The sequence below is a fragment of the Solanum lycopersicum genome, chromosome 1 (assembly GCF_036512215.1).
Source record: "Solanum lycopersicum chromosome 1, SLM_r2.1".
Lineage (NCBI taxonomy): Eukaryota > Viridiplantae > Streptophyta > Magnoliopsida > Solanales > Solanaceae > Solanum > Solanum lycopersicum.
Window position 1 is genome coordinate 62739607 of NC_090800.1, and position 22324 is coordinate 62761930.

General features: G+C 30.1%; 1 protein-coding gene and 1 long non-coding RNA gene across 2 annotated transcripts; one reads left to right on the forward strand and one right to left on the reverse strand.

The window, feature by feature from the left end:
- Positions 1-684: 684 nt before the first annotated feature.
- On the reverse strand, positions 685-2055 carry LOC112940731 (uncharacterized). The gene is made up of 3 exons (XR_003245011.2): positions 1626-2055; positions 874-1049; positions 685-773 (listed from the first exon to the last, which is right to left on the reverse strand). It is a non-coding gene; the product is annotated as an uncharacterized lncRNA (long non-coding RNA).
- Positions 2056-11226: 9171 nt separating this feature from the next.
- On the forward strand, positions 11227-19561 carry LOC138348582 (uncharacterized). The gene has a single exon (XM_069298056.1). It carries the CDS (start codon positions 11227-11229, stop codon positions 12388-12390), a length of 1164 nt encoding a protein of 387 aa, XP_069154157.1. The 3' UTR covers positions 12391-19561.
- Positions 19562-22324: the final 2763 nt, after the last annotated feature.

Consider the following 22324-nt stretch of genomic DNA (forward strand, 5'->3'; position numbering starts at 1 on the left):
TTGTGAAAGTTCCTATTAAAAAGGAGTCTCAATTAAAAAACGTAAGCAAACAAACAATTTTACAGTTTTAATAAGGTAAAAAAACTTCAACTTGTCTTTTTTAAAACAGTATTTTTCTTAAAACACTAAATGAATTTGTTTGATGAAAAAATAAGTTAAAAGAAGCGGAAGAAAAAGGGATAATGGAGTTTCATCTGTCCTTTTTTTATTTTTTTAAATATTTTTTTTAATCTTTTTCTATTATATCTTTGACTTTTTCAAATGTAAAAGTGTGGTAACTATTTTTTTTAAAAAAAAGCCTAATTGTTGTTTCTGTAAAAAAATATTTTCAATTATAATTTTTTTTTATCTTTGACTTTTTTCAAATGTAAAATTGCTGTAACTATTTTTTTTTAAAAAAATTCTTGGTTTTAGTTTTTCAGAAAACCATTTTTAATTCTAACTTAATTTTTAAATTTTATTTTTTAAAACTAAATAATAGAAATATTTGTGACGTTGATCGTAGTTGCGAATCTCACCCCAATCGTGAATTATGTTAGAACACAATTCATTTATGTAAATTTGGAGAGTGTTAAATACATATATATATATATATATATATATATATATATATATATATATATATATATATATATATATATATTTTTATGTTGATATATAAATATATATTACATGTACTATATATCCTCCCGACATTAATTTCAAGAATCTGCTAAACAAACTATTTATCAATTATAAACAAAGTAATTAAGTAATGCATATCAACCATTATGCTGTCACAAAACAGAAAGAAAAAGAGTTAGACAATGATTATAAGGTAAAATACTATAATATATGTTAACATAATTATGAAAGAATATAATTGCACAGTACCTTTCTATATCGTTGAATCAATTCAAGCAAGAATGAGTTGTGCAACACCAGCCTTCGTTTCATCGTATTTTGAGATAGATATTTCCCAAATAAAGTCACTATCAATTGTCTTTTTGTCATGCAAACGTTGTATCTTAGTATCTTATAAAGGCACTGCTTTGATATAGGCAAACAACCTACATATATGCAACTGTTATATACATTGGCAGTTGCCAGACCCTTTATGTAATATGTTCAACACATTAGACATTGGTATCATCGAATCTTTAGTGTTGTTCATTTGTGATAACCGAATTCTTCAAAAGAGGGTATATTTGATGTTTTTAAATTTGGCTAAAAACAATATATGATTTATCATAAATCATATTTCCAATCGGTCTAGTGCTGATGCATACTGTAGTATTTTGTTTAGTTATTTCTTAATATAATTTGGAAAAAGAAACATAAATTTTTTATTGTTATCCATCAATTTTCATGAAATTCAGAATCGGACGTTAGAAATTAGATTAATTTTTTTTCTTATATATAAATTGATACATTAGGAAATAGAAGTATATGCATAATTCCCAGTATTTCGCATAAACCTAATATCAATTAAAAATATCCATGAGATAATAGTTTGTGGTAGGAATTAAAAGAAAAAATATCAATATTCTCAAATAAATTCAGAGCTGTAATGCAGTGTAATAAATATTTGTGAAGAAACAATTTTCATTTTTCTGTCTTTCTCACTCTCAAGTAGCACAACTTACTTCAGTTTCGCACTTCAATTTATTCTCAAAAAAGCTTTCTTGGCTATGGTGATCTTCTTCTCCGCTGATGACTACTTTTCTGCTGACTCTTCTATGCCTTTGGTGTCATTGAAACTGCATGAGAAAATATGAAAGGAAATTGAAAGTAAGGAGTGAATTAAGTGAATAATTGGCTTGAACATATGGATAAGATAATTAAATACATTTAAATATGATAACAGTTATTTGTGGTTTAGAATTTTTAAACTTAAAAGTTATATTAATGGTGGAAAACTATTTAACCGTCAATAAGATAGAGTTCAATAAAAAAAAATTTAAAAAAAATACTCCAATTCGCTTAAGAAAATTCACATTTTTTTCTTTTTAGTTACGTATTCTTTTACCAACAGCGTGCATTTGTTTTTTTTTAAATACAATATTATTATTTTTATTTTTTAAAAAATTTAAAAAAAAATTAATTTTTAATTTTTTAAAAACTATTTTTATTCTGGTGCTGACACATAGGCACTATCACCTTTCCTATTATATATATAGAGATATTGTTAATTTCACCATTGTTGATCCAATTGGATGATCGATTCGATCACGTTAAGGCACAAAAGTATTTAAATTAGTAAACTCTTGATTTGTAATAAATTATACTTTAATTATAGTAATTTTCAGATAATATAGATAAAAAAATAAAGTTGATAATTTTTTCAAGGAAAAATCTTTTTGGCCATAAAAATTTGGCTATAATTTGACTAGAATGGTATATTTTTTTAATATTTTTCGCTTTAACATAAATATTCCCTCTGTCCTATTTAGTTGACAACTTTAAAAGTGACACATGTATTAAGACACCAATTATTATCATATGTTAGTTACAATTTACTCTTAATTTAAAAGATTATACAACTCCACAAATAAATATATATTCTGGTTCCAAAAAGCATGCACTAACTTAGTAGTACTAAAAATTTTCTAACATTAAATAAGGGTATATTAGGCAAAAAATTGTTGTCCTTTCTTGATTTGTTAAAATAGACAAATAAATAGGGACAGATATAAAAGGAAATATAGATAAGTAAATAGGCATAGAGAGAATATTAAATTATTCCTCAATTATATTTTCAAGACATTAAAAATTATTAGTGAAATTAATTGTTGATGATTTCATAGTTAAACGTGGGAAAGAAATCAAAAACTTCACCAAACAAAACATAAAACATAATTCGCACACTCTTCTCACTTGTGATTTTAAAGATCTAAAATAAATAAATAGAAAAATAAAATTATAATATATATATATATATATATAGTAGTAAAACAATAAAAAAATATCTCTTTTTCAATTTCAATTTCAATTTCAATTTCAATTTTCCTCCTTTTTACTTATTATTTTTAGTTTATTTTTTTTATTCATTTCTTATTTCTTGATGATAAGAAAGATTTTAAAAAGTATAAAAAGAGAAGTGAAGTGTAAATTATCTATTTTAATTTATAATTTCTAATCGTAAAAACATAATTTATATCTAAATTTAAATATTTAAAATTTGTATTAAAAATAAAAATATGAAATTGGCTGGCTAAAGAATTGCTCTTATTTATTTAAAATAGTTGTTGTAACACATCGATTTTCCAAAAAAAAAATTTATGATAAAAATATATTTTATCCGATTATACTCAGAATGCATGTTAGTAAAATATGAAAAAAAACTACAATTATCATCATGTTTCCTCTATTATGTGATTATATTCATATCTTCAATTACATATGAATCACATCATACACAAAAAAGGCTCATTAAAATTAATTTTTATTTATTAATACAGTACTAAGAGACACATACAATTTTTTTTTATAAAAACGTTGATGGTGCTTCATTGAAAATTTTTAATAACACAGAAAGGATATAGAAAGTTTTTATGATTTCAAAATAAGCTTTTATTTTTTTAAAAAATGAAAGAAAACATCTTTATAGTTGGTAAGAAAGTATTATTTGTTATTCTATAAAAAAATGTTTGCTATTAAATGATATGCTAAAATATTAAGTGTAAAATCGCGCCTCATTTTCTGGAATTTTCTCTCTCTAGACTTTCTCTCTCTTCGCAAGCACTCTCTCTCACAACGAATAGTATTCCAGACTCGCCCAGCGCCGCCACGGCGCGTGGGTCGCCGGCAGCCGTCAAATAGCCACCGGACCAAATCCAGAAGAAGCGCCTTGAAGAAGGCTACCCCCTGCAGATCACGATCCATGAACAACCTCAGAACTCCACGAATTTGCAGGTAAAAGATGCGATGGAACCTGCGAGTGTTGAAGGGAAGTTCAATGACGATCCAAAAAATATTTCTCCAGGCATTTCTGGGTTGAATCGAGAAGAACGATGTAAGGAAATGAATTCCTCACATCAGGACCTATCATCCAAAAATCAGAGAATTCCTCCGTCCAAATCTCTCAGAATCGAGAGGCGATTCTGGAAGGAATCGCGACAGAATCGCCGGAGTCGCACCTTCAAATTTGAACGAGTTCCAGTCAAATTCGAAGGGATTTGACCACTGGGGTTTGTTACCCCAATGATAAGGCCCCTCCCAGCAAAATTTCAAAGTAAGTGGACGGTGGAATCGCCGGTGGTGAGAACTCCGGTGACGCTACAGCTCCAAACGCCGGAATCAATGGAAGTTCGACAAAAGAGTCGGATTCTTAGGCCAAGAACATACACTTAACAAATATTACTATCCAACCCAACAGAGACACAAATAATCTTAACAGGGCGATGCTTTCCACTGATTCTATGGCCAACTCTCAACATGATCGACATGAGAGTGAAGGGGAAACCTCTGGAAATGTTTGAAGAGTTGAATGGAACAACAATACTGTTGCAGCGCCATCAGTTGAAGCAACAACAATGGCCAAAGAAAACAAAATGCAACAAGGGGAAGAACTCGACTGATCAACAGGGCAATTTGAAGACACATACAGCAGACCCAACGAATGCAGCTTCAACAAATGATAGTTTGAACTTCTCTTTTGCCATGACAAGTAATTAATCATACCCAACTCCTACGTTTATTTGCAGGTAATTCACAGCCTTGAATAATTGTTGGATATTTTGGGAAAGTTGTTGTGATATTCCTCTCTTGCTTTAATATTCTGATCTCCTGAATTACTTCCCCCTTGTTGGTCGTGGTGTTTAGCTTGATCAGGTTGTTTCTCTTTATTACTTTGTCCCTTCTCTGATTTGTGTTTGCTTATCTCCACGTTCCCTTGTTTTTCAACAACTTGCTGTTCTTGCTTTCCTGGTTGATCACCTTGTTTCTTTCGTTTCTCTTTCCTTTGGTCCTTTGTATTCCCCTGTGTATAAATAGAGGAGCTTTCCTCATAAATAAGACACACCTTCATCCTTACATCTCTCATCTTTCTAATTACTCTCTCTTTACGCTTCCACCCCTCCATTGGTATCAGAGCTAGTTAAACAAATAATTATGGAAAAGAAACCAACTATGTCGGAAGATCTACAAAAACAGTTATACCATTTTATATTCATTAGTAGCTAGATTAATTTATTCCTGAAAATCTCTTGTTAATTATAATTGTTTATCATGTTTGAATAATGTTATAATAACCATCTTTAGAAAGTTTGCTACAGAAATATTCTTCGAATAAGTATGCCCAGACTATGCCATCCTAAGGTTGAAACCGGTAGGCAGAGAAGGCCGTTTAGGGGAGTAAACAAAGTTGAGGCGCTGTTAGGATAACTAATCAAAGAAGAAAGCTGTAGTAGTGACCAGATGAGATGATTATTAAATTATTATTTTTGCATAATAAACAAGTATAATTTATTAAGAGGTTGGAAGGAATAAAATTTTAGTGAAAAATGAAAATAATAAAAATGGAAACATACCTATTAGACGATAATGTTGATTATAAGATATTACTACTCTATTTACTGAAAAATTTGAATACTGATATAAAAAGAGAAATTTATAATAAATTATTAACATATGAGATAATAGAAATAACAACCCAAGGTTGGACTGAGTTAACCATACAAAGTATACAAGATGAGCTTTATTATGACATGTATGATTTATATGATGATTTAGATATTGGAGATTAAATATGACTGAATATTGGCTAAGGCGATATGGTAGAAATTACAGGTTAAAAAAGATTAGATATCCAGATAAATTAAGTAAGCTTTTTAAAATATTATATAAAAAGTTATGATGAATAAAAATAAAAATACTAAAATAAAAAGAACTAAGATAGATAAAAAGGTAAGAAAAATATGGAAAGATTTAAGATCTTTATATACAGAATATGAATTATCACAACTAGTCAAAAAACATAATGATAGAAAGGATCAATTGATAAACATAATTTCAAAAACAGAATATAAATATGTCTGCTATTTGAAAAAACAGTATGAACAGAGAAATCTATAAACAACAATTAATAGAAGAAATAATGGAAAAAATGGCTGAAAAAGAACAAGAATTACAACATAGAAAAAGAAGATTAGAAGAAAACATATTAGCAGAAGTATGTAATAAATCAATACTAGCACAAAGAAAAGATATATCCATGTTAAAATTAGAATTAGATTGTCTTGAATATGAGTTACAACATAATATAATACATAGATTACAATGAATAAAGAAGAATTTGCAGTAGACGAAAAAACATATGAAAACCAAGATGGAATGATAATAAAAATAGTATTTTCAAATTTAGGAAGAAGATACAAGAGAATAGAAAATAACTTATACTTAATGCTAGAAAAAGAAACAGCAAAATTAGAAGATAGTTTAACAGCTATGGTAAGAATAACAAAAGAAAATGAAGAAATAGATAAATCAAGAGAAATTGAAAAAATAAAAACACAAGCAAAACAAGAAGTACAAAATTTAGAAGAAATAAAAAATACAAGAATAAGTGAATTAGAAAAAGAATTAGCTAGGTTAAAATTATTATATGAAAATAAACAAAAACAAAAAGATAAAGAGCTAGAATTAACAAATGAAATAAAACAAATGGAACAGAAACTAAATGAAGATCTAAAAGATCTAAATGAAGATATTGAAGTAAATGAAATAGACGGAAATGAAAATGACCAACAATCAGAAATAAGTGATATAAGTGAAACATATACAGAAATTCTAGAACAGATAAATAAACCAAAAAAATTAGAAATAAACACAGGAGATATGAATAGACCTAGTACGTCGAGAGTAAAACCCCCAGATAATAGTCCCAGAAATAGCCCTAGAATTAGTCCTAAATGGACACCACCAACTTATTATACAGAAAGCTACCAACAATCAGACAGAAATAATGCAATATGGAACAGTAGACTAAATAAAAATTGGACACCTACACCAGCAAATGAACAATACAATTTCTTAGATTTAGATTGTGTCGCAGATATAAATAAAGCAATATTGTTATGGATAGGAAATATGTCTAAACAGTTAATAGATAACAAAATAGAAACAGCAAAAACACCAAGATACGTAGAAAGAACATTCGTAGGAACAACAAAATTATGGATAGAAAATCTACCCTCGGAAAGTTTAGAAGTACTTAGGAATGATAAAAAAAATGGATGGATCCGCATCAGCAACAAATATAGATATACTAGATAAATATGAATCAGCAATAAGAAATGAATTTGGAGGCATGACTACAGATATAAGAGAACAAAATAGAGAAAAAAATAATAAATAGACAACTTATGACAAAATTAGCTATATGTAAAATGTGTTACTTCGAAGAATATACTTGCGCATTTAAAGAATATTATTACAAAGCTAAATACAATTTAGACGAAGCAAAAGAAATAAGAAGACAATATTATACAAAATTACCAGAACCATTTAGTACAAACGTAATAAAAGATTGGAATAATGAAGGAATGGTAGATACTTTAGGATCTAGAATAAAATTTTTAAATCAACGGTTCATACAACTATGTGAAAACCAAAAAGAAAAATTAAAAATGGAAAAAGTATTAAATAAAAATTTATCATGTTGCAAAAATAAAATGGCACCACAATTTGGATGCACAACTAAAAAACAAAAATCTAAAAGATATAAAAATTGTAGAAAAAACAAAACTATATATAAATATAAACAACCAAGACGAAGGTATTATGTAAAAAATCATAAAATAAAAAGACCATACAGACCAAAAAGAAAAATATCCCAATGTACTTGTTATAATTGTGGAAAGATAGGACACATACCTAAAGATTGTAAATTACCCAAAAATCCAAAAAGAAAACAAATAACAGAATTAATAATAGACAATGAAAAATATATGCAAATAGAGTATATAGATTATGAATTAAGTGAAAATGATAGTATATATGAAGTATCAGACATAGAAACCGAGAATGAAGAAGAAAATATTAACATAGATAATAACGAAACAGATGAAGAAATATAATGTCTGAAAATGAAATAAAAATAATATCTAAGGAAGAATATCAAGATGAAGAATCATCAGAACAGAAAATTATATTTGATAATACGATATTTGAACAAATAAAAGGAAAAGAATTAGATTTAAGTGTTGAAAAAATACTAGAAATACCTATTTTAAGAAATTGGTTTAAAAGACAAAAAGAAGAATACTATGTAGTTAGTAAAAAAGAACATATCATAGATTGTAAATACACAAGAGGAAAAGCATATATACCTATAATAAATAAAAGAATGATAAACAAAGAAATACAAGATATAAAAGCTAAAACACCAATAAAATATGTACATTTAGGAGGAACAGAAATATTAATAAAAGTCTGCTTTAGAGAAGGAATAGATACACCTATAGAAATATATTTGGCAGATGATAGAATTGTACACCCTGTAGAAAAAAGCATAATTAGTGCAGTAAAAGGAAACTTAGTATATCAAAAATTTAAGTTTACAATAAGTGCTAATTATACAGTATCATTAACAGATAAAAATATAGATAGATCATTAGTTCTATATTGGAAAATGTCTGGAATAGAACTAGCACCAGGAAGCAAATTATTTACAGCAAGATGTAAAAATTTATATATATTAACAACAAAGCATAAAATAACAGCAAGAAATAAAATTAATAAAATAAAAATAGAAAATCCTTTTGAAAAAATAATTACTGTAATAGACAATAATGACTATAGCTATAAAGAAATTGATATAGAAGAAGATTTAGAAATAGTAAAAGAAAGATTAAGCACTTCAAGCGTATCAAATACATTGACAAGAGCTACCTCATCAAGGATGAGTACATCTAAAAGGAAATATGAAATTCCACAAAGCTTATTAGATAAAGAAGAAATAACACCATATCATTATTTCATAACAGGAATAATAGACCAAAGAAAATATAAAATATTAATAAATACAGGACAAGAAGAAAATTATATAACAAGAGAGTTAGTATTAGAAGAAGAAATTATAAGAACAGGACATACATGCCGTGGACTACCTAGTGAGATAGTGAACACGAATGAAGAAACAACAGAAAAAGAAATAATTATAAGAGGAATACCCTTAATAATACAATTTAAAATATACCAAGGAAATCATAATATTACATTAGGAATAAAATGGTTAGAAAAAGTCAAACCATACAATATAGAAAATGAACAATTAACAATAACCTGTCAAAATAAGAAAATAATTATAAAAAGGACAAAATGATTAATGAAAATATTTATACTTGCAAAAATTATAGTAGAAGGATATCACAACAGATATTATACCCCTATGATAGATACAGGAGCAGAAGCGAATATATGTAAATATAATTGCTTACCAGAAGATAAATGGGAAAAATTAAAAACACCTATGGTAGTAACGGGATTTAATAATGAAGGAAGTATGATTAAATACAAAGCAAAAAATATAAAAATACAAATATGGGATAAAATACTAACAATAGAAGAAATGTATAATTTTGAATTTACTACAAAAGATATGTTATTAGGAATGCCATTTCTAGATAAATATTATCCACACATAATAACAAAAACACATTGGTGGCTTACTACACCATGCGGAAATAAGATAGGAGCAAAAAGAGTAAATAATAAACAACGAAAACCTATGGAATGGATAAAAGGAAGTGAAAAGATAAACCAAGAAATGGAAAATATAAATAATAAACAAATAACGCAATTAGAAATTATTATATTTGCTATAGACAAAGTCAAATTAATTAATGAACGACTAGAACAATTATATAGTGAAGATCCATTACAAGGATGGGAAAAACATAAGACAAAAGTAAAAATTGAATTAATAGATGAAAATAGTATAATAACACAGAAACCATTAAAATATAACTTTGATGATCTAGAAGAATTTAAAATACATATAAATGAATTGTTAGAAAATAATTACATACAAAAAAGCAATAGTAAACATACAAGTCCAGCATTTATAGTAATAAAACACAGTGAACAAAAAAGAGGTAAAAGTAGAATGGTCATAGATTATCGTAATCTAAATGCTAAAACTAAAACATACAATTATCCGATACCAAACAAAATACTAAAAATAAGACAGATACAAGGATATAATTATTTTAGCAAATTTGACTGCAAATCAGGATTTTACCACCTAAAACTAGAAGAAGAATCCAAACAATTAACAGCATTCACGGTACCGCAAGGTTTCTATGAATGGAATGTTTTACCTTTTGGATATAAAAATGCACCAGGTAGATTCCAACATTTTATGGATAACTGTTTTAACCAACTAGAAAACTGTATTGTATATATAGATGACATATTGTTATATTCTAGAACACAAGATGAACATATAAGATTATTGGAAAAATTTATACATATAGTAAAAAATACAGGTATAAGTTTGAGTAAAAGAAAAGCAGAAATTATGAAATCACAAATAGAATTTCTAGGAATACAAATAGATAAAAATGGAATAAAAATGCAAACTCATATAGTACAAAAAATAATTAATATTGATGAAAATATAGATACAAAAAAGAAATTACAATCCTTTCTAGGATTAGTAAACCAGGTAAGAGAATATATACCAAAATTAGCAGAACATTTAAAACCGTTACATAAAAAACTTAAAAAAGATGTAGAATATCATTTTGATAATAAAGATAAAAAACATATAAAAATTATTAAAGATCTATGTAAAAAATTACCAAAACTATATTTTCCTGATGAAAATAAAACATTTACTTACATTGTTGAAACAGATTCGAGTGATCATAGTTACGGAGGAGTTTTAAAATACAAATATGAAAGAAAAAATAGAACACCATTGTAGATATTATTCAGAATCTTATACAGAAGCACAAATAAAATGGGAAATAAATAGAAAAGAATTATTCGCATTATATAAATGTTTGTTAGCATTTGAGCCATATATTGTTTACAATAAATTTATTGTAAGAACAGATAACACACAAGTAAAATGGTGGATAACGAAAAAGTTAGATGATTCAGTTACAACAAAGGAAATAAGAAGATTGGTATTGAATATATTAAATTTTACATTTACGATTGAGGTAATAAAAACTGACAAAAATATGATTGCAGACTACTTATCAAGACAGAGTTACACAGCCAGGACAAGATAATCTTATGGAAAACATACTCAAAACCCTAACTACACTTTGTACAAAAGTGGATAGTATGGGCTTGAGAATCCAAAAGCTAGAAGAAAATGTAGAATCTACAAGTCAGCAGCATGACTATAAACATGCGGAGCTACGTCGTTCGGCAGACGAAAAACAGCCAGAGCTAGAAGGAGAAGTTGGGAAACTCCGGAAAACCCATAACAATGTTTGTTCAGATACAGCTGCAGGTACAAGTAAAAGAACTAGTGAAAAACCAAAAAACACAAACTTAAACCAGTTATTTGCAAAACCATTTACCCAAAAATCACAAATGCAGATACCAGCAGAACCACAAACATCAACCTATGCAGTAAACCTACAAAACGACAAAAAAAGATATAACTATATTACCCAATCTTACATTGAAAACATATACAAAATCCAAACATACCTAAACCTAAACCCAAGATCTATACAAACAAAAAATCCCGAAGAAGATTATATAACCCAGAAACTACAAGGATATAACAAACTTATTGCACAACCTAAGACCAACCCCAACCTAGTAAAAACATGTTACAACTACGGACTACTAAATACAGTATACACATATACCGGAGAAGAGATAGTAGGAATACCAGAATTACATAGAGCATTTCTAACATATAAAAGAATTACCAAAGGAAATTTATTCTATATAAAATGTTATACAACACCAGTAGAGATATTATACGAAGAGATAAAATCACCAATACAGGTGGTAAAGATAGGATTAACAAAAGATATGATTATTCCAGAAGAGATAGAAAAACAAAATGAGATACCAAAAGTAGAAATACCTAATTTTTATGCAAATAAAAGAATAATTGGTATAGCTACGATTATACAAGAGCTAGCAAACAATTATTTAAATGGCAATGCTATTTGGAGCTATTATGCAAGAGATCAGGTAATGATATATGCAAACTCCAAAGAACTAAGAAAAGCAGATATGGACGAAGTTCAAAGATGGATTTTGTCATTGTTACAACCAGAAGAACAACCATCTACGAGAGCTTTGAAGAAAGGATTTATTTCAGAAGAATTATTAGTAAGGTATTGCAAACTTATCAGCAACAAATATCCAGACCACAAATGCTCCAAATGCAACGGAGAAGACAATGTGATACCTACAGTTGATTTAGAATAAAAACATTAAAAAAAAAGTTATTATTGTTGGTTGAATAATAGCCATATGTATAAAGTATCATATGTATTATTGTGTCGGCTGAATATCAGCCATATGTATAAAGTAAGAGTCTTTTTATTTTTGTTGTCTTGCGTCGGCTGAAAAAAGCCAAATGTACAAAAGTCGTAAAGTAAATAGTTTGTCGGCCAATCATGTAAAAAGTTTGTCGGCCAATTATGTAAAGTAAATAGGATGACAGTGTAATTTATGTGTATAAATAGAGGAGCTTTCCTCATAAATAAGACACACCTTCATCCTTACATCTCTCATCTTTCTAATTACTCTCTCTTTACGCTTCCACCGCTCCATTTGCAACCTACTAACAACAGTAAAAATGATCAAAATGCGGAACCTGCTCCTTACACTGTTGTACAGTCTTTTGCGGCTAGATTGAGATTTAATCAGGCAAAAAATGAAACTCCTATTATCTTGAATGAGCCAGTCCATACTACTAGACAAGGCTTCCCAGCTGTACTTCTACATGAGGACGACTACTATGTTAAATTGGCGGAAATTTGCAAATATACTCTAGTTGGTAAGTTTACTAATACTATGCCTAGAATGGAACAAGTGAGGAAGTGCTTCATTCTACAAACTCAACTGATAGGGGGGGGGGAGTTAAGATTACTCATTTCAACTCTAGACGCGTTTATATAGACCTGGACAATGAACTAGATTATCAAACTGTCTGGACAAAATTGAAAATGAACATTAAAGGACAAGCTATGAGAATTCAAGCTTGGACACCAGATTTTACCCCGGAGGAGGAAACCCCAATTGTTCCTATTTGGGTGTCTATCCCAGGCTTTCCTTGACACTGTTACAACAAGGTTTTTTTGTTGACTATTTTGGAGAGTATTGGGAAGGTGTTATTTTTGGATTCTCCAACATCCCAAAGGACTAGAGGCAATACTACTAGGGTGAAAGTGCAAGTGGATCTCACTAAGGAAAGACCTTCTCATGGTTGGTTGGGATTCAAACCCCAAATAAAGGTAGATGGTTAAAAGTTGAATACGAAGGGATTCCTAGTTACTGTTTCTACTGCAAACACCAAGGACATAAGGATGAAGAATGCACAATCAAAAGAAGGGATGAAGAGATCAAAAAAAGAAAAGAGTTGGAAATGGATAAAAACAGTAAGGAAGAAGGAAGTTGTTGGAAATGGATAAAAACAGTAAGGAAGAAGGAAGAAAGGCATTTGAAGATACAACAAGATCATCAAATCAACCCAACAAAAACCAAAATTGAGGAGCTGAAACAAAATCAGCAAAAGACACAAATGACAGGCGAACAACAAAGCCAAAAGAATAACAGTCAAGGTGAACAAAGGCAACAAGAAGAGATACATGAAGAACAGTGGCAACACAAAAAAAGAGACACCAAAAAAGTCAGGAACAAAACAACTCCAAGGTTGTTTGGAGACTCGTCTCTCCCCCAAGACAATGAACCAGTGGCAGCCAACAGCAAGTACAGAAAAATACAGGTATATCTCAACTTCCAACTCAAAATATTTTTTCAAATTTAGAAATGCAAGAACAGCAGGAAATACAACAAACAGGGTCGGATGGAACAAGGGAAACATCAATTCAAAAGGAGCAATTAAAAAAGGGAAACGCTGCTGACCAATCTGCCAAGAACAATTCCAACACCTACATGACAACAAAACATCAGGATACTAATAGCAGAAAGGAGAAAATCACAGGTATTAAATTATCTCTCCCAAACCCCAAACCCTCCTCTACTATTAATGATGATGTTGGTCATTCTGATGAAGGTTCTGGAGGTATGGATGGGGGGTGTCAGGAGATAACCAGTAACTTGCAGGAAGGGGTAACCAAAGGGGGGAATTTGCCTCATGTTTTGCATGAGGGGTTGGATCTTGACCTTAGGACAGACCTTAGAGCCACCAATAATGTTCAAACCAAGCAGAAACAGAGAGAACAACAGCAGCAACAACCAACAGAGTGACAAAGAAAATAAAGAGAAACAACAAGCTAAAAAAAGGAATGATAATGATCAGGGTAAACATAGTGATACTAGTTATACAGACAACATTCCTAAGAGAAAAAATAAGCCCAGTAAACAAAAAAGAGATGCGGCAAAAAGAAGGCAAAACAGGCAGCAAAACAGGGGCAGTGATCATGAGCAGGAAGGAGGGGAAGTATCATGTAAAAAATTTGTAATGATTGATGATAGCCAAGGATTGGATATTTCCCCCTTACAGATCAGTATATGACTACTCCAATGATAGATCCTCCTGATAGGAAGCAACAAAAGTCCAAAGTTGACACTGAACCTATTTTGGATAAGTATGTTGTAGTAAATTCTGAAGATGAACTTGATGGAGATAATCAATCTCTAGATGATCAAGATGATAATGATGAGACTAGTGAGGCCCTTATTAGAGCTTTTAGTCCTCAGAATAATCAAACAATAGAGAATGAGATACAACAAGCAACTGAGAGTCAGGGGTTATCTCCAAGGGGTTTTCATCAAGACAGATTCTATTTCAAAAAATAGGATGCCAATACTGTCACTGCAGGCAGACCTAATACCAAATTATTTTCCTCAAGATCATCCCAATGATTAGTACAATCACATGGAATGTGAGAGGGATCAACACTCAAGGAGTGTTTGAAAGGCTCAAAATGCTAAGGAAGCTACACAATCTATCAGTGATTACAATTTTGGAACCTTTCTCCGATAGTGTTAATGTTCGAAATTTCAAAGTACAGTTGAATATGGATAAAGCTACTAGTAATTATAATGGTAAGATTTGGGTTTTCTGGAGTAGTGATATTGACTTTAATATTCTTGATGAAGATAAACAACAAATCGCTTGCAACGCAACATGAAACACAATGAGTTACCATACCAATTTACTAATACTTTTATCTATGCAAAATGCAAAGAACATCTTAGGAGACCTCTTTGGGATAAAATGCTTCATCATGCCTCAGTGAGTGCCAATCCTTGGTGTGCAGTGAGGGATTACAATGTTATATCTGATATTGATGAAAAACTTGGAGGTCTACCATACAATATGAGGAAGAGTATGGACTTCATTGCTGTTATTGAAGCCTGTGGTCTTGTAGACATTGGATTTAGTGGGCACAAATTCACTAAATCTAATAAGAGGGGTATTCATCATTCACAGAATTTGGAAGAGGCTTGATAGGGCTTTGGTTAGTGATTTATAGTTAGAAAAGATGCCTCAAACTACCATAACTAATTTGTCAACTACGGGGTCAGACCATTGTCCTTTACTCATGGAAATGGTTTCCACAGAATCCAACCACATTAAATATTTCAAATTCCTCAATTGTTGGGTGGACAACCCCAACTTTATGCATACTGTTAAAAATTGATGGGATAGGCCTGTGGAGGGTAATACTATGTAAAAATTCCACTAGAAAATGAAAAGGTTGGCAAATACTCTTAGTGTTTGGTCAAGAAATGAATTTGGTGATATTTTTCAAAAGGTTAGGATGTATGGGTAACAAGTGCACGAAGCTTAAGAAAAATACATCCTTGACCAAAGTAACTCAAGTAGGAGTGCCCTCCATGAACTCAATGCTCAATATGTAAATTCCTTAAATTGGAGGATAAGATCTTGGAACTGAAAACCCAACTCCAATAGTTTAAAGAAGGTGACACTAATTCCAAATATTTTCATTCCATTATAAGGGGAAGAAGAAGGAAACTATTTATTCACAAAATTATCAATAAAAATGGGGATTGGATACAAGGTGAGGACAATATTGCTCAGGCTGCTTGTGAGCACTTCAAATCTATTTTCACATGTGAAGACAAGCATATACATGAGCACACCTTGGACTGTATTCCAAGAATGATTAATCAGGATCAAAATACTCATCTTACCAGTATTCCCAGTATGGAGGAACTCAAAGAGGTAGTATTTTCTATGAGTACTAACTCTGCAGTTGGACCTGATGGTATGAATAGGTACTTCTTTCAAAAGTGTTGGCACATTATCAAAAATGATTTGGTGGAAGCAATTCATGCTTTTTTCAGTGGCCAAATGATTCCTAAGTACTTCTCCCATTCATGCATTGTACTGCTCCCTAAAGTGAACAATCCAAACAAGCTTACTGAGCTTAGGCCTATAAGTCTGAGTAACTTCACTGGTAAGATTATATCTAAACTAGTAAGTAACAGACTTAGCCCTATCCTCCTTCTCATATTTCAACTGACCAATCCGAATTTGTGAAAGGGAGAAGTATTTCTTAAAATACTATGCTGGCTCAGGAAATCATTCACCAAATCAAGAAGCCCAACATTGGAAGTAATGTCATTATTAAACTAGATATGGAAAAGGCTTATGACAGAGTCTCATGGTCATATATTTGTTTAGTTCTGAGTAGAATGGGGTTTTATGAGGTGTTTATTGACATGGTTTGGAGGACCATGGCCAACAATTGGTACTCAATTATTGTTAATGGTAAGAGGTATGGCTTCTTCCACTCTACTAGAGGCCTCAAACAAGGTGATCCTCTTTCCCCGTCCCTATTTATTTTAGGTGCGGAGGTGTTATCGAGATCTCTTAACAGGCTTCAGAATCACCCTGATTACCATGGATTCTTCATGGAAAAAAGAGGGCCCCAAGTGAATCATTTGAGTTTTGTTGACGACATAATTCTTTTCACTTCAGGAAGAAGCAAAACTTTGAAATTCCATATGAATACCTTAAAGGAGTATGAAAATACTTCTGGGCAACTCATCAATGGAGATAAAAGTCATTTTATGCTACACTCTAATGCTTTCAATAGCACTAGAGATAGAATAAAAAGACTTACAAGTTTTAAACAAAAGCAAGGTCCTCTTACTTACCTAGGCTTCCCTTTATTTGTTGGCGGCCTAGAAATGTCTATTTTTCTGATTTTGTTAATAAAGTTGTTGGCAGGATTATAGGGTGGCAAACCAAACAGCTTAGCTATGGTGGCAAGGTAATTCTTACTAAACATGTGTTACAAGCTCTGCCTATCCATCTTCTGTCTGCAGTAACTCCACCTATTACTATTCTTAAGAAAGTTCAAATGCTTATAGCAAAATTTTTTTGGGGACGGAATAGTGATAGAAAGAAATATTATTGGGCATCATGGAAGAACCTAAGCTTCCCTTATGATGAGGAAGGAATAGGTAAGAGAAACATGAAAGATGTTTGCAAAGGCATTCCAATTCAAACAATGGTGGATGTTTGCAAGGCATTCCAATTCAAACAATGGTGGATTTTCAGATCCAAGCAAACACTATGGGGTGACTTCTTGAAGGCAAAATATTGCAAAAGGTCCAATCCGGTAAGCAAAAAAAGGGATAATAGGGAATCATTAACTTGGAAAAATTTGTTGATAAATAAGCCACGGGTTGAGCAACACATCCAATGGAAGCTGCAAGCTGGGAATTGCTCATTTTGGTGGGATAATTGGCTAGGCAATGGACCATTAGCACACTTTACCACCAGTAACAACAGATTCAATAATGCTAAAGTGGCAAATTTTTGGGAAGATAGAAGATGGAGCTGGAGCAAACTGTTGGAACAAGAACTAGTCAGTCAACTCTCCAACATTTTAACCACAGAGTTCTCCCCCCCTCTGGCATCTACCAGATCTGGCAGTATGGAAACCCAACACACATGGTGGTTTCAGTTGTTCATCAGCTGGGGAAGAGATTAGAGAAAAAAGGGCTAAGAATCACTTCAACTCTCTTCTTTGGCATAAAAATATTCCTTTTAAATCTTCCTTTTTGTTATGGAGAGCCCTTATAGGTAAACTCCCTACTAACGATAGGATTATTGATTTTGGCATTCAGCCAGCAGCTTGTGTTTGTTGTTTTGACAGGTCGGAAATGGACTCAATAGATCATATCCCCGGTAGCGGAAAATTTGCAGCAGCAGTTTGGAGCAGTTTTGCTGCCACTGCAGGCATGCTGCCGGAGTGCTCCTCACTGCAGGCGTTAGTACAACAATGGTGGGTTGTCAAGCCAAGGAATGCAGCACACAAAGCACTTCTACAAACCACACCTATTTTCATTTGCTGGAACCTTTGGAAGAACATATGTGCTGCCAAATACGTGGGCAAAACAACCAACATAAACAAGGTAAAATATGCCATATACAAGGATAATTATAGGATGATTTCCAACGTTTTTCCGCATGTTAAATGGCCAGCAAAATGAGCAGAACTGATACAAATGAGTGAAAGGTGAGTGCATGATATCAAGGTGAACATGGTGACTTGGACTAGACCTAAAGATCAATGGATCAAAGTCAACACTGATGGCAGCGCAACGAATAATCCAGGCAAAATCGGGGCTGGAGGTATTTTGAGAAATAAAAATGGTAGATTGGTGATGGCATTCACAACACCACTTGGAGATGGGACAAACAATAGGGCTGAAATAGAGGCAACCATCTTTGGCTTGACTTGGGCAATCGAACTTGGATATAGAAATATAGTTTTGGAACTTGATTCCCAATTGGTTGTACATTGGATCTTAAAGAAGGTTTCTCCTCAATGGAGCATTATCACACAGCTGGAAGGTTACGAAACCTCATTTCTCAAGTCCAGAATTTCAAGTGCCTTCATGTATTCAGGGAAGCTAATTGGGTGGCGGATGCACTTTCAAAACACAGTCACAAGACATCTTCTCCACAAGTTTACTTCAACATCCAACAAATGCCTAAAGAAGCAAGATCATACAATCACCTTGATTTGTTGCAGATGCCTAGTTTCAGAAGGTTGAAGACCAAAAGAATTAAGGAACCTCCTTGATTATTTTCACTACTTTTCAACTTAGCTATAATCAAAATTATAGCTACTTTGAATAGAATAGTTTAGTTATAGGCTTTCTTGTAAAGGGTAAGTCTCCCTAGTTTATGTTTTCTAGATACATTGTATGGAGAGGAGTCCTCTCATTAGTACTTAGTATTTTGATTACATCTTTTTTGTAAGGGGAAGAATTGACTTCCTTTAGGAAGTTGAATCCGAACCATCTTAGGTAGGAGGTAAGGTTTATGTCATCGCCTTGTATTTTGTTTTGCTATTAATAATAAAGCTTGGAGGTGTTGCTCAGCCCCTGACCCACCCAAGGGTCGTTTATCCTAAAAATAAAATATTAAGTGTACATAGTTGTCGTCACAATATAAAAATTTTTCACTCAAATTAATATTTGTTTTAAACTGATTAATAATTTTTTAAAATTAAGTAATTTTATTGCATTTATGATATAAATAAATTTAAATTACCTATTTAATTAATTATTTAAATTAACTTTTAAATACTTTTTGATATATATAATGTAAAATAATTCAATAATAACAATCAAAATTCAAAATACTTTAGAATTGATACACATTAAAGAAATACTAAAAATCATATGGTTCATAGTACCGATCTTACTTAACAACAACCCAAGATAGTTACACATTAATGTTGAAAAACTGCATATTTATTATTTATTATGTTTTGAAAAATCAAACGTACATATTTAAAGTTTATGCTTGGTTATTATGTTTTGAAAAATCAATCTACATATTTAAAGTTTATGTTTGGTTATTATGTTTAAAAAAATAAACTACGTATTAATAAATATTTATTTAAACTACATATTTGTTTAAGAAAATTAAATCATGTATTTTTATAATGTGTTGATGTCTATCAATTTTAAATTTTGAGATTTGATTATTGTTATTGAAATATTAGAATTCTACATTAAATGAAAATATTTTTTAAAACATAACGCATAGTATCGATCTTACTTAACAACAACCCAAGATAGTTACACATTAATGTTGAAAAACTGCATATTTATTAATTATTATGTTTTGAAAAATCAAACTACATATTTATTATGTTTTGAAAAATCAAACTACATATTTAAAGTTTATGTTTGGTTATTATGTTTTAAAAAATAAACTACGTATTAATAAATATTTATTTAAACTACATATTTGTTTAAGAAAATTAAATCATATATTTTTATAATGTGTTGATGTCTATTAATTTTAAATTTTGAGATTTGATTATTGTTATTGAAATATTAGAATTCTACATTAAATGAAAATATTTTTTAAAACATAAAGATCCTAGTTATGTTATATATATATATATATATGTGTGTGTGTTATGTTATATATATATATATATATATATATATATATATATATATATATATATATGGAATAAGTGAATTTTTTATTTATGGTTAAAATTAGTGAAATAATTTCACCATTTTCTATATATGTTAATTCTCATTTGGAATGACGATAATATAAAAAAATAATATGTTATTCATGACATACTTATAAATGTCTTATCATCAATTATTTCTAAAATATCTAAATTTCAATATAATTTTTTCCTCTCAAAAAACATCCATTATATAAACTAATTTATTTAGTTGATTATTTGAAGAAAAATTTAGTTAATTTTTTTAATCTATGCTTAATTACTATATTTTAAATTTTGTATTACAAAATAATTAAGTATAATCTTTAGTACATAAGATAGTCATTTGTCATTATTATTAATGAGAAATTTAATAACTTTTTTGAATAAAGAGATTTATTTTTTTAAGCAAAAAAAATTTAAAGGTATATGTTTGGCACCTTAGGATCATAATTGAGTTTTGGGGGAGGGGTATATGTAGAACATAATTTGGTATTTAATGAAAAAAAATATTAATGTATAAATATAAATTACAAAAATATTTTTTAATTTAAGTGTACATTTTTTTATTAACTAAAGAGAAAACAATACTTATTTTTAAAGATAAATTGGATGAAATATACGCATACAAATTCACATTTTTCATTCACTTTGACAGCCAAATAGTTAATGTTGAGTAGTTTAAAGAATTAGAAAATTAGAAAAAAAATTATTTTGTTTAAAAAAATTATTGGGAAAATAAATGTAAACTTATAACATGGATATTTTAGTCCTTTTACATTTCTGACCAAACTTTTCTGATCATTTAGCATTACTATTTAAGGAAAATAGTTTTGTTATGAGATATTCTTGATAAAATAAGGTATTCATGTAGTTATTGTCTCAATATGATATCAACAACAAATATTTTTGAAACTTGTTTTTGTTATAAATTCATTGAATGAGTGGATAGTCCATAAGGTTGGTACATGAACAACTATCCATATTCATTAGGTTCATGAATCTTTTTGGATAAGAATGTATCTATTTATTATGGTACTTAATATGGTGACTTTTGGAGTGATTTCTCAACCAATAAATAGGGTTGTTCATTCACTATTGTATGATATACAGATAAGACTTACATACACTTGCATATGAAGAAAATTTCTCTTCTTCTATCTACTTCTCTTGTTTTCTTCTCTTTATGATTATATTCTTATGAGCTTGATTTTATGACACGTTATCAGCACGAGCCTCTATCTAATTGAGAGTGAGTTCTTGTTTTTCTTTAGCTCATATTTTGGTTGATCTCGTTATGAAGATCAAAGTATTATATGCATAAAATCAGGTATGTATTTTATAAAATATTTTATGATTTAAAATAAAATAGTATTCAGTCACTAACAATTATCAGAAATCGAAGACATATACTACTATTGGTTGAATATGACATGCTATCCAAAACTTCTTAAATGGAAGAAGGTATAAAATTTTAATAGCATGAGTTTGAATATTATTTTGATTGTTTTGAAAGACTCAAAGAATAAATCATGTTGTACTTCGGTTTATTATACTGTTGGTTAAGGGTAAGACGATGGGTTCAAGTTTCATCGCACCATAAGGGTAAGACATCAGGTTAAAGTCCGGATGCACCATAATGAAAAATATTTGAGGATAAGACGATAGATTCAAGTTCTATCGCACCAAAAGGGTAAGACATCAATTAG

Excerpts from the sequence above, each read along its gene's own strand:
- LOC138348582 (XM_069298056.1), top strand. The coding sequence starts at position 11,227 with ATGGAAAACATACTCAAAACCCTAACTACACTTTGTACAAAAGTGGAT.